We start from the raw sequence: 12,717 nt of genomic DNA, 5'->3' as shown, positions 1-12,717 counted from the left end.
CTCCATTTCAGGGTAAGACAGGGTAGATAGCTGGGGACATAGGGTGCAAGATGAAACAAGATGAAACAAGATGAAACTCACTCCTACCCACTTTCAGGATAGTAGAGAGGTTGTTTCCTTAAGTGCTGACTCCGGGTCTTGAACAAGGGGCCCTAACCTCTCATTGACGACTCGGATTGTTGATTGGATCACAAATCAATTGTTCATTAGAGGATTAGTGAGACTTAAGGAATAAGAGGTAATCTTGGAGGTAAAACAGACATTTGACCCAACCGTTATTATGAACAACCTGTGAAGGGTTAACTTACTAATCTTGGTTATATTGAGTGGACATAATATATCTATAGAGGAGTGCAACTCTGGACTTTAGTGCAGTGACCCATAGTTAACGAATGAGGGTTAATTCGATGTAAAGAGTTTAGCCAATTAATCTCGGATCGTTGGAGCCCATGATCTGTAGGTCCACGAGGTCCCCTACTAGCTTGTAAATGGATTAGCCTTAGAGTAACGTGATAAGTTAATTTGAAATGTTCAAATTAGAATTAAATGGAATTGGAGAATCAATTAATATTTAAATATGGTTTAAATATTAAATTCATGAATATGAATTCATGATGGTGGAATTAGTGTTAAATTAATTTAATATTTGATATTGAATTAATTAGAATTAATTAAATTGTTTAATTAATTAATTATTATTAATTTTATTAGAAAATTAATTAATGAATTACTTTTATAAAATTAATATAGTTTTCAATTTTTTGAAAATAAAATTGATTTTGGAAATCAAATTTGTAAAAAAAAAAATTGAAAACAACAAAAATGGAAAAAATTGGAATTTTCCATTATCACCAACCAAGAAGCTCACTCATTTCCCACCTTCTTCTTGAGTCAATCTCCAAGCATGAGTTGTTCCTCATGCAACAACCTATTTTGCATGATGGTCTTGCAATAAATAGAGGAGATTGGGTTTAGAATTGAGGATGTAAACTGAAGCACTTGAAAAGTTTTTGCTGAAGAACTTGAGGTTGAAGAAGGTGTTCTTCAATGGTGCATCAGTGAGCTTCTTCTCCAAATTTCCTTAATTCAAGCTTATTTTGAGTCCCACTACCCACTTTAAGGCTCCAAGAGAATAGTAGGGAAGACCTTGAGGTGGTTCATAAGAAGATTTGAAGAAGACTTGCAGTTGAATTCGAGATTCAAGTGGTTCTACAAAGGTTAAGATTAAGTCATGTCTGCAAGGCTCCGCTTCACCTGCAAGATCAAGTCCGATCTACCTAGATTCGTCTCATATGCAAGATCAAGTTCGGTCTGCTAGGTTCTACCTCATATGCGAGATCAAGTTTGGTTTGTAATGTTCTACCTCATCTGCGAGATCAAGTCCAGTCTGCCTGGCTATGCCTTATACACGAGATCCAGTTTGGTCCACTTATCTGCCTCATATGCAAGATCAAGTCCGGTTTGCTAGGATCTACCTCATATGCGAGATAAAGTTTTGTTTGTAAAGTCCTGCCACATTTACAAGATCAAGTTCAGTCTACCTGTCTATCCTCATATGCGGGATCAAGTCTGGTCAGCCTCTTCGCCCCATCTATGAGATCAAGTCCGATTTGCCTGGATCTGCCTCATATGTGAGATCAAGTTCGGTCTACAAGATTCTACTTCATATGTGAGATCAAGTATGGTTTGTAATATTCTGTCTTATTTGCGAGATCAAGTTCGGTTTGCCTGGCTGTGTCTCATACGGGGGATCAGATCCAATCTACCTTTCCACCTCACATGCGAGATTACGGTCGGTCTGCCTCACTCCACCTCATATAAAGATTAAGTCAAGTCTTCATGGATCCGCTTCATCTGCAAGATCAAGTCTGGTCTGTCTGGATCCGCCTCATATTTGAGATCAAGTTCAGTTTGCTAGGTTCTACCTCATATGCGAGATCAATTCTAGTTTGTAATGTTCTGCCTCATCTGCGAGATCAAGTCCGATCTGCCTGGCTATGCCTCATACGCTGGATCTGATGGAATAAATAAGCATAAAGTGGAAGCAAACATAATCATTAAGCATTCTAATTATACTTAATTTGAGTTTTAAGCATGCTTAAAACAGTTTTCATAAAAATGAGGATTTCATATGTGTATACCTTTGTAGAAACACTCTTGATCCTAGCTGAACTCCACGAAATTGATTTGAAAATTTATGATAGACCACTAAGAGGAACTTGTCTACTATTCTCAACATTGGATTGAGTGGTGGAAACTCTAAATTGAGTTGGAATTGAAAGGGTTTGAGAGAGTTTGAAAGCAAAAAAACAATTTCTGCTTTAAAAATAAGAAAATTAGATTGCATGCCCTTCAAATTTCTAAAAGATGAAGTATTTAACAAGTTTAAACATGCAAGCACTCAAACATACAACTAATTGACACTTTAGTTAGCACTAAGTGAGTGGGCAAGGTGTCAAAATGTGGAAAACTCTACTAAAACCCTATTGGATTTTTCCACTAAAAAATCCAATTTCTCCAATTTTATTATATTTAATTTAAAATGAAATTAAACATAATTTAAATTAAATTTTCCAAAAATTGAATTTCTTAAAAAATTGAAATTAATTTTAATTTAATCAATAAAAAAATTAATTAATTAAATAATAATTTAATATCAAATATTAAATTAATAAAACATCTAATTTAAACAAGAATCCCTATTCATGTAAATTATATTTAAATCAATATTTAGATTAATTTTAATTTTGTCCAGTCCGCCTCTTTGCCTCATATACGAGATTAAGTTCAGTCTGCTTGACCCCACCTTATATGTGAGATTAAGTCTAGTTTACCCAACTCCGTTCTGAAGCACTATGCCATATCTGCCTCATCTTCAAAACTCGATGGTGTATCTGCCTCATTTGCAAAGTCGAATCAAGGAGTGGCATAATAAGGTTGTTTAGACCTTTCTGGGGTCATCCCTATGTGTACGAAACCATGGTATAGTAGTGGATCAAGAAGTGATGTAATATGGTTGTTTAGACCTTTCCGAGGTCATCCCTATGTTGATCCAATACAATTATTAGACCTTTCCGTGGTAATCCCTATGTTGATCAAGAAGTGATGATATAACAGGGTTGTTTAGATCGTTCCGTGGTCATCCCAATGTTGATCAAGAAGTGATGTAATAGGGTTGTTTAGACCTTTCTGGGTATCCCTATGTTGATAAAGAAGTGATGTAATAGGGTTGTTTAGACCTTTCCAGGGTCATCCTTATGTTGATCAAATAAGGTTGTTAGACTTTTTTGGGGTTATCCCTATATTGATCAAGAAGTGACGATGTAATAAGGTTATTTATACCTTTTCGGGGTCATCCTTATACTGATCAAATAGGGTTGTTAGACCATTCTAGGGCCATCCCTATGTTGATCAAGAAGTGATGATATAATAGGGTTGTTTAGCTTTTCTAGGGTCATCCCTATATTGATTGAGAAGTGATGTAATAGAGTTGTTACCTTTCCGGGGTCATCCCAATATTGATCAAGAAGTGATGTAATAGGGTTGTTTGGACCTTTTCAGGGTCATCCCTATATTGATTAAATAGGAGTGTTAGACCTTTCCAAGTTCATCTCTATGTTGATCAAGAAGTGATGATGTAATAGGATTGTTTAGACCTTTTCGGGGTCATCCCTATATTGATCGAGAAGTGATGTAATAAGGTTATTTAGGCCTTTTCGGGATCATTCTTGTGTTGATCAAGAAGTGATGTAATAGGGTTGTTTAGACATTTCCGGGTCATTCTTATGTTGATCAAATAGGGTTGTTAAACTTTTCCAGGGTCATCCTATGTTGATCTAGAAGTGGTGATATAATATGGTTGTTTAGACCATTCCGCAGTCATCCATATGTGTGTCAAGGCGGTGATCACGTATCGGGACATTGCTGCAAAAAAAGAACAAGAAAACCTCACTCTTTGCAAAAAAAAAAAATATTTATATATATAAGGAGTTGGTGAGATAAAAAAAAGTTATTTCCTCGAATGCAAGTTACGAATAGCTTTAATTCCGATAAATGGTGACAAGTTAGTAAAAAAAAAAAAAAAAAAAAATTTCAAATGATGGAAAATGGAAAGTAAAAAAGAGATTGAAGAAAGAAAAGGAAAAAAAAAAAAAAAGAAAAAAAGAGTTTTTCTCTTTTTTACCTTTGTGTAGGGCTACTTGAGTTGGGAATGTAGGCTTTTGGGGTCCTATTTATAGAGGATTCACCCGGTTCCATGACGAATTAGGAAATCAAATGAGATAAATATTTGGTTTGAATTATTAGATTTTATTATATTTCCTAATTTGATTTTATTATATTTCTTAATTTGATTTTATCTTAATTTCGGATTAAATTAAAAAAAAATCAAACTAAGGATTCTGCCGCTGTCAAGGTGTTTTTTATTTTTTTTAAATTTTAAATTTTAAATTTAGACTTTGTCCTCAAATTTATCATCAAGTGAGATTTGGACATATTTCAAATTTCATCCCCAAATTCAAATCATCCAAATTTAGCCTCCTATCCTCAAAGTCAAATAATATTAAGGATGAAATCTCAAACTCATCCCAAATTAAAATTTGGCCATATTCCAAAACTTATCCAAAATTCAAATTACACGTTATCCTCAAGTTAAATTAAATTAAGGATAAAATCTCAAATTGATGTAAAATTAAAACTTGGGCATATTCCAAATTTTATCTCAAATTTATCCAAATTTAGGCTCTTATCCCTATTTCCAAATGAAATTGCAAATAAAATCTAAAATTCCTTTCAAATTAAAAGTTGGCTATATTCCAAATTTTATCTCAAATTTAAATTAAGTTTAGCATTTGCCCCCAGTCCAAATCAAATTAGAGTAAAATCTAAAATTAAAAATTTGGCCATATTCCAAGTTTTATCCCAAATCCTAATACTAAATTCATAGTTTGGTTGGCACATCAAATGGGGTTTAAATCGAGAACAAATAACTTGTATTTTGACTTCAACTTCATCTTTTTCGAGATTCATGCAACCACAAATGTGCATAAATCTCGAAAATGAGTATTTGTTGAAGGAGAAATTTTGGATAATCACAAATTAGCACGTCATTCATTAAATTAATGATAAAACTGTAAATAATTGATCTTGGAACCAATTAGAAGTTGACATGTGTCCCCAAATTGAAGTTAAAGACATAAATTGGCAAAGTCCGATGATCCCGCATGTTTTCATCACAAATGTTAGATTGAGTGAAATTAATTTGGTCCAATTTGATATTATAATTTGGGCTAAAGTTCAGTTGAGCCAAAAAAATGAGCTTAATTTGTCCCAAAGGCCAAAGAAGGTCCATGTCCAATTAATTGGGCTCAAGGGCCAGACCTATGGACAAATCAAGCTCAAGCCCACGAAACCCACCAAAAAACTCTATAGAGAAGCTGTCTTCATTTGTGGGGTCACCAATTCTACATTCCAGAGAGTCGAGAGAGAATTCTCCCAACAATCAGAAGACTTCTAGACTTCTAAAGCTGCACACTCCTTGAAGACACAAGTTTCATGAAGATATAAGGACTCTTCCAAGACATCAACTTCAATAAAATCACGCGCTTCGCTTCTTCAAGTCAAGTGTACACATCCAACTAAGAGAGAATCAGAGAATCAAGTATTAGAGATCAAACCACATCGCATCAAATTAACATCAACATCAACATCAACACAAGTTCCACTCCACAAAACAAGCTTCTCGAGAAACCTCGTGCAAATAAATATTATATTTGGTAGATATTTTTCATTATTTTTCTTTGTATTATAAATTTTCTTTTAATAAAAATATTCAATGAAAATAGTCAATCTCATTTCAAATTTTAAAACTTGACGCATGTACTTACAAATGTTTGAATGGTGTAAAAATCACTCAACAAGCAAACATGTGGGGTTCAGTGTTCACTTCGTTAAAGATAAAGTTTCAACCAAAATGGATTGAGATTTATTATGGTTCCTTCAGTTGGTTTTCAAAACACCTCCCTAACATGTTGGCCTCTTTAGCATGTTTATCTTGGAGTATCGAGATGGTGTCACTTAGCTTAGCAAAAATATCTATTTAACTAATAAACCACCACTCCCTTAATCTTTTAGGAGACATTTGGCACGCATGTTTGAAATCTTAAACCTGAGAATTTTAAGCCTAGGGGATTAGACTGGAAGATTTAGGTAGCTTGGGTTTAAGAAAACTATGTTTAGAGTACAGGTTTTGGAAGTCTAAGTTTAAGAAGTCTGTGTTTATAATGCAAGTTTAAGTAGCCTGAGAATGAAATGCAGATTTATAAATATTTAGTTTGTGAAATATTTTGTTGTATTTAATCACCGGTTAGATTTTAGATTAGTTTAAATTTGTCATCTTAATTATTTTAATATAGTTTAGTTTAGGGTAATTGCAATTGGTAGCATTTTTAGGAATAACAACTAAGTGTATAACATCATTTAAAAAAATTGCAAATATAGACAAGTCTATCAACGATAGACTTCTATCGTTGATAGACTCTTACCAGTGATATGGTCTATCACTGATAGACTCCTACCAATAATGTAGTCTATCACTGATAAACTATTTAAATATGGCTATATTTGCATTTTTTTTACATTATGTTATATCTGCGGATACTTTGGGTCTAATGTCTATATTTGCAACTGTCCCTTAAGTTTAAAGTAAACTAAAAAATTTAGAAGAATATATATTTTTTTTAAAAAAATGGAAATAGAGATTTTAACTAAAATTATAAATTTATTTAATCTATTGTTTTAATAATTTGATATTTTATGTTGGGTTGTATGTCATAAAACTCGCAGTTTATAAAATTAAACATATTCTATTATCAATAAAGATGTTGAATCTATTAATTGTATTTATAAAATCTACATCCAATAAACTAAGATCTATGACTATTATATGAATACTTAAACTTTATGCAGAGATATAAAAATGGATCAAGTTCGAGTAAATAGTCAAAATGGTCTATAGTATATGATTAAGGTTGGGTACCTTATTTTGGCAACACTATTGAATGTGGCCTACTCTGTAACTATTACAAGTTGTTGTAAAGATACTAAAAACGAAGTGATCCAGATTCGTTCATGTATTGACATGAGGAGTGGGAGCGTCCTATGCAATGAGTTTGCACAAGGTCGGACCAAGAAATAAGTCACTCTTAATATGTAATGTTGTTTAGTGTTTAAGACAGACTATTTCGCTTATATGACCTTAGTAACTTGATCTTAATCCTGAGCTAACTATGAACTCCTGTCTATTCATGATTATCCTTAGATTTACATGGGTGAGGGTTGGCTCAACAACGCCGACTCAATAAGCCTCCCATTTTAAGGGTAAGATCGGGTAGATAGCTTGGGACATAGGGTGCAAGATGGAGTTCACGCCTACCCGATTTAGGGATAGGAGGAAGGTTGTTCTCTTAAGTACTGAATCTCGATCTTGAACAAGGGGCCCCACCCTCTCATTGGTTCAAGAGGGATCTAGTTTAGTGATTGGATCATAAACCAATTGTTCATTAGAGGATTAGTGGGAACTTAAGGAACAAGACGTAATACCAAAGTTGGCCAATGACGGTCGAAGGAGGTGGCGACCAGAGTGGGTCGGTAGCAGTCATCGGAGGTGGTGGCCAGAGTTGGTCAACGACAGTCACTAGAGATGGTGCTGAAGTTGGTCGCGGGGTTCATCGGAGGTGGCTGCCGGGATTGGCCGCGGTGGTCACCGATGGTGGTGTTTGGAGGTTGGCTGATAAGCCAATGTTCCTCAATCCATGCCCAAATAACGGTTGGGCTTAGGATGCTTAACCCATCAAATCCCAATCCTTGAAACAAACACCCCCTTAATATTTATGATTTGAAATCAAGAAATAAAGGCAACAAGAAAAAGTCAATAGTTAACTTCATTACATAGATTTATGTAGTTCACTAGTAAAGTGTCAGCTATCCAAAATGGTCATTGACATAGTATTTGTATTTTCAATTCGAAGTGAGAGGTTCAAGTCCCCTACAAATATATTGTAAAAAAAAGTATTAGCTATGTCCATTTTATTAATAAAGAGGAATATCATATAATACATGTTGCAGAATCGACTTTAGGATTAGAAGATTTATATGTAGCGCACTCTGAATCCTAGGCCAAACTTGTTAACATCAATTCATATAGAACTTTTGGATATATAGAATGAGAATTTACACCCAATTCTCATTTAATAAAACCATCCATCCTTTGTAGTCAAAATTACAAACTTGTTTTCTTTAAAAATACCTCAATATTGAACTCTTATCCAGCACAATATTTGTCTATTCATACTAATTAAACCAAAGCTCATTATTTCTCCACCTCAAGATTGCAATATTGGCCTGTTAAATAACTCCATAACATAATTATATTCATACATATAAAAAGCGAAATATGGAGGGCGAAAATATTAAATAATTTTCAAACATATCACATAATATTGGTATCTTTCTCTTACAAATAATCTCAAGATAATTAAGAAGGATGAAATAATACATAAACAAACCCTTTTTCATATCTGAAAAAGGTCACAAAGCTTTCACATTTCAAGTTCCCACTTTATTAAACATTTATTAACATATAATTAATTGGACCATAAATTTTATTCTTTCCTTGAATGAAGAATCTGATCCACCAATGGAAATCAAGCTTATCTTTTGCAAACAACTCCTCCACCTTCCATGTCACTGCCACAGCTCATATTGGCAAAGACTTCAGCCTCCAAAGAACTGTCATCTTTTCCAGCCAACTGCCCGCTAAAACGTGCCACTTGGCAATCCGTGGCAAAAAGATTTGAAGAAGCAAACTCATTGGCACCACCAAAAACAGGCATTGCCACTCCCATCTTGACCTTGCTCACATAGTTGCTACCGTAAGTTTGCCCCAAAACCCCATTCACATCCCCACTCAATGCATAGAACTTGAAGCTCAAGTCCAAATGGGCAAAGCAATCCTCTTGTGTAATACCATAATTATGGACCCTTGAATCTTTTTCCGTTATCGGAACCACGACGGCTTTGATCTTGAAGTTTCCAGGAACTTTGATCTCGACTGCGTTTGTGTTTCTACTTCTGGTTATGACCATTCCCTTATAGAAGGTTGAATTACTCCACGTTGCGCCCTCCTGAGTAGGGAGGAGGATGGTTTCATCGTCAAGAGAGATGGAGAGACGGTCGATAGCATCATTCCATGTTGCTGTTTTCTGAGCGCCTATGAAGAGCTTGTGGGAGTCAAAGAGGATGCCAAGTGATTGAACCCAAGTGAAGTCCCGCTTCATGTCGATGTTTCGTCGGCCGATGAAGTGGGCGTTGATGTGGAGGTTCGAGTCAGTGACAATGCAAAATTCTTGGTCTTTTTGGCCATGGAAATAGAAGGTGATTCCATCTCCTCCAACAAATTTTGGGTCTTGGCACACTGAGCCTGGACGGTTGCAATCTGTATATACATTAAATTAAAGAAAAAAATTATGTAACTTACAAGCAAGGTATGTATACAGTACTAAGTTTTCTAATTGATATATTCATATTTCATCAACATTTTAAAATAAATGAATAAATATTAAAAATAATAGCAAAAAATTGCAATCTAACATAAATATAATATTATAACAAGTGTTTTATCTCATAAAAAAATGCATAATGTTGATTTATATTAATTTAAACATAATTTACTTTTTAGAATCCACGTTTTTCCTTTTAAATGTTTTTCAAAAAAATACGTATCGCCATCGACATTTATCAATATTTCCATCAACATTTTTATAAAATTGAGATATTGATATTTTGGTCGATATTAACAATATTTTAAACCTTGTGTGTATTGTGATTATTTTTGTATGTGGTGATTAAATATCTTGTCCATGTCAACTTTTTTTCATGCGTTCGATATGAATATGTGGAGTGAATTGATTTTCCATAATAGAATACAGAATATTCGATAAAATATAATAAATGTTAAGATACTATTTCCTTTTTATACTTTGAAGATTGTTCAATTTTAGCCCCTTTACTTTCACATGTCCAATTTTAGTCTTACTTTCCAGAAATCTTAAATTTAGTTGTTATTAATTTTTTTTTGGTTGATTTTTCAAATTTTCTTTGTTATTTATTAACATTTTTGCTATAAATTTTGAAAATATATTCACATAATATTGAATGAAATTTGTTATTATTAATTAGCCAACTTTATGAGATGAAAATTATTATTATTATTATTTAGCATCATTTTTAAATGTAACTTACGTTTCATTAAAATTAATTTTGGAGGATAAAAAGTATATTTTTAAGTCATTTTTAAGACGATAATATTGATTTGGATCATTTTAATATCACATGCCTATCAGATTTTATAAACCACTGTAAAGGTATGAGAAACTTACTGCAAACAGGGCTGCAAGTAACACAGTCTACCTCGCACTGGTCAGGACAAGCACTAGGACAACTTAGCTCCATGCCATAGCAATGTGGATAGCCCCTATTCTTGCACCTAGCTTTCTTTTGGCCCGACGTCTCGGATGACGGGGGTGGAGATGTTGGAGGAGTTGGAGTCGTAGCTGGCGGAGGTGGTGGGGAAGAAGCGTAACTTTTAGGAGGTGGCGGCGGGGGCGAAGAGTAAATGTATGGAGGTGGCGGTGGGGGAGAAGAGTAAATGTAAGGAGGTGGTGGCGGGGGCGAAGAGTAAATGTACGGTGGTGGGGGAGATTTTAGCTTGCGTGATGGCGGAGGAGGCGGCGGAGTGCAGACAGGTTGGCAAGATGAACAATCTACGACACAAGTTTGAGGGCAATCAGCAGGACAATAGTGGTCTGATTTGTAACATTGAGGATAGTTATCGTCGTTGCATTTAACTTTCTTGGCGTTTGGAGCTCCCTCAACCACGGCTGAGAAGAAGAGAGAGAACAAGAAGAGGAATATGGCGATTCTTGCCATATTGGAAGCTGATTTAATTTGTTTTCAAATGTGTTATTGTAGAAAATGCATGAAGCTACCTCGTTTTTATAGTGAATTTCTCCAAGATGTGGCCTTAAATTTAGCTGTTTGGGTTGGGAGCCAATGAATCATCAACTTTACTTGCTATTTAATTCATAAACCATTCACATGGCCACCCAATAATTAACTTCTCATAAGTCAACTTCCAATTGTTGTAAACTTGATGAAGCTCTTTACTTTGTCCAGAAACAAAATATATTTACATATATATATATATATATATATATATATATATATATACATAGTTTAAGCTCTTTGCTGCAGCTTTCAGCAATGGGGAATAATTATGTGTCATACATATGAAAATCTTTTAGATGGGTTCTAAGTTTTATAGATAGAATTTAAATTTAATTTCCATTATCATTAAACTTACCAACAACATTATATTCAAGGTTTGCAAAAGTAAATAACTAAATTGATAATACTTTTCTTTTAAAATAATAGACTTTGGTGGTAAAGTTTCGTGTGTCGTCTAGGCTGCGGCTATTTTTGTTTAGCCCAGATTGTTGCCCAACAAAAATCTGTGGCAATTTTTTTTATAATGAATTCTTTCTAATTCTTTTGCATGTGTAAAGGGAGGGAGAGATGCATGAAATTAAGCTGCACCTAATTATTGCTCTTTCCATAATTGTCTCAATTACAAACTTTTATTAGTAATAGCTAAACTCTCGCTAAATTTTCTACGAGGATCGGGATGGAGATTCCCCAAAGGAATTTGTGAGAATCGAGTTCCTTCCGGAGAAAAATTTTCTATTTTATTTTCTTAACAACTTTTAAGTTTACTCTCAATCACTACAACAAATTTGGCCTTTAGCGACGAAGTACTTGCCACGATTTTTCAATCGTCGCACAATTAGCGACAAAATATTAGTTTTGTCTCTAACAATGCGACCAAATGAACAAAAGTCGCAATCATGTGACATTTAACATCAATAGTCGCTGCTTGACGGTGTCAGATGTGACAAAACGTTTGTTTGACGAAAGTATCCTTGCGACTAATTTGCCTTTAGTCGCAAAACTAATAAATGGACAGGAGATTCAACACTTCAGGTCATGTGACAAATTAAATGTTTCGTTGCAGCTTCGTTTGCGACTAATTGGGCTTCAGTCGCAGGCCCAATTAATGGCAGGGGATTTGGTGCTCCAAGGCTTGTGATGAAAGGCGATTTATTCGTATGATGCGACGAAAGATTGTTTGGTCACAAGTTCGATTAGGCTTTGTAGTTAATGGGCCATGCAACGAAACCTTTTGTCGTCGCATGTTGCGACTATTTTGCCTTTCGTCGAAAGCCTTATTAACTTTTTCCCTTTTTCTTTCACCCGAGAAGGCGAGGGTTTCAGATTTACTTTCCCCTTTCGTTCGATTGTCTGAATGGAACTTGTCGGCCACTGGTTCATCTGAAAGGAGATCGCGGGCCGATCGTTCGTCTGAAAGGAACTTGCCGACCACTCGTTCGTTTGAAGGGAGATTCGCCGGCCGATCGTTCGTCTGAAAGGAGATCACCAGCCGATCGTGTCATTTGTCTGAAAGAAATGATCGACCGCTTGTTCATGGTTCATCCGACTTGTAGTTATCTGAATTAATGTTTATATATTTATTCTGACATGATGAGTTCTTATGATAATTAGGGTTGAAGTTATCTGAATTGTCATAATTATATACTAGGCCAA

The 12,717-nt window shown here is 34.7% G+C and overlaps 1 protein-coding gene across 1 annotated transcript; it reads right to left on the bottom strand.

The window, feature by feature from the left end:
* Positions 1–8,468: 8,468 nt before the first annotated feature.
* LOC120083266 (uncharacterized) lies at positions 8,469–11,108 on the bottom strand. Its single transcript, XM_039038938.2, has 2 exons — positions 10,437–11,108; positions 8,469–9,493 (listed from the first exon to the last, which is right to left on the bottom strand). Exons 1-2 carry the CDS (start codon positions 10,984–10,986, stop codon positions 8,709–8,711), a joined length of 1,335 nt encoding a protein of 444 aa, XP_038894866.1. The 5' UTR covers positions 10,987–11,108; the 3' UTR covers positions 8,469–8,708.
* Positions 11,109–12,717: the final 1,609 nt, after the last annotated feature.

Source organism: Benincasa hispida, chromosome 8, assembly GCF_027475165.1.
Source record: "Benincasa hispida cultivar pf3 chromosome 8, pf3_genome.v1.1, whole genome shotgun sequence".
Classification (NCBI taxonomy): domain Eukaryota; kingdom Viridiplantae; phylum Streptophyta; class Magnoliopsida; order Cucurbitales; family Cucurbitaceae; genus Benincasa; species Benincasa hispida.
Note: the sequence above shows the minus strand (reverse complement) of the source record. Positions and strands in the feature narration are given on the sequence as shown.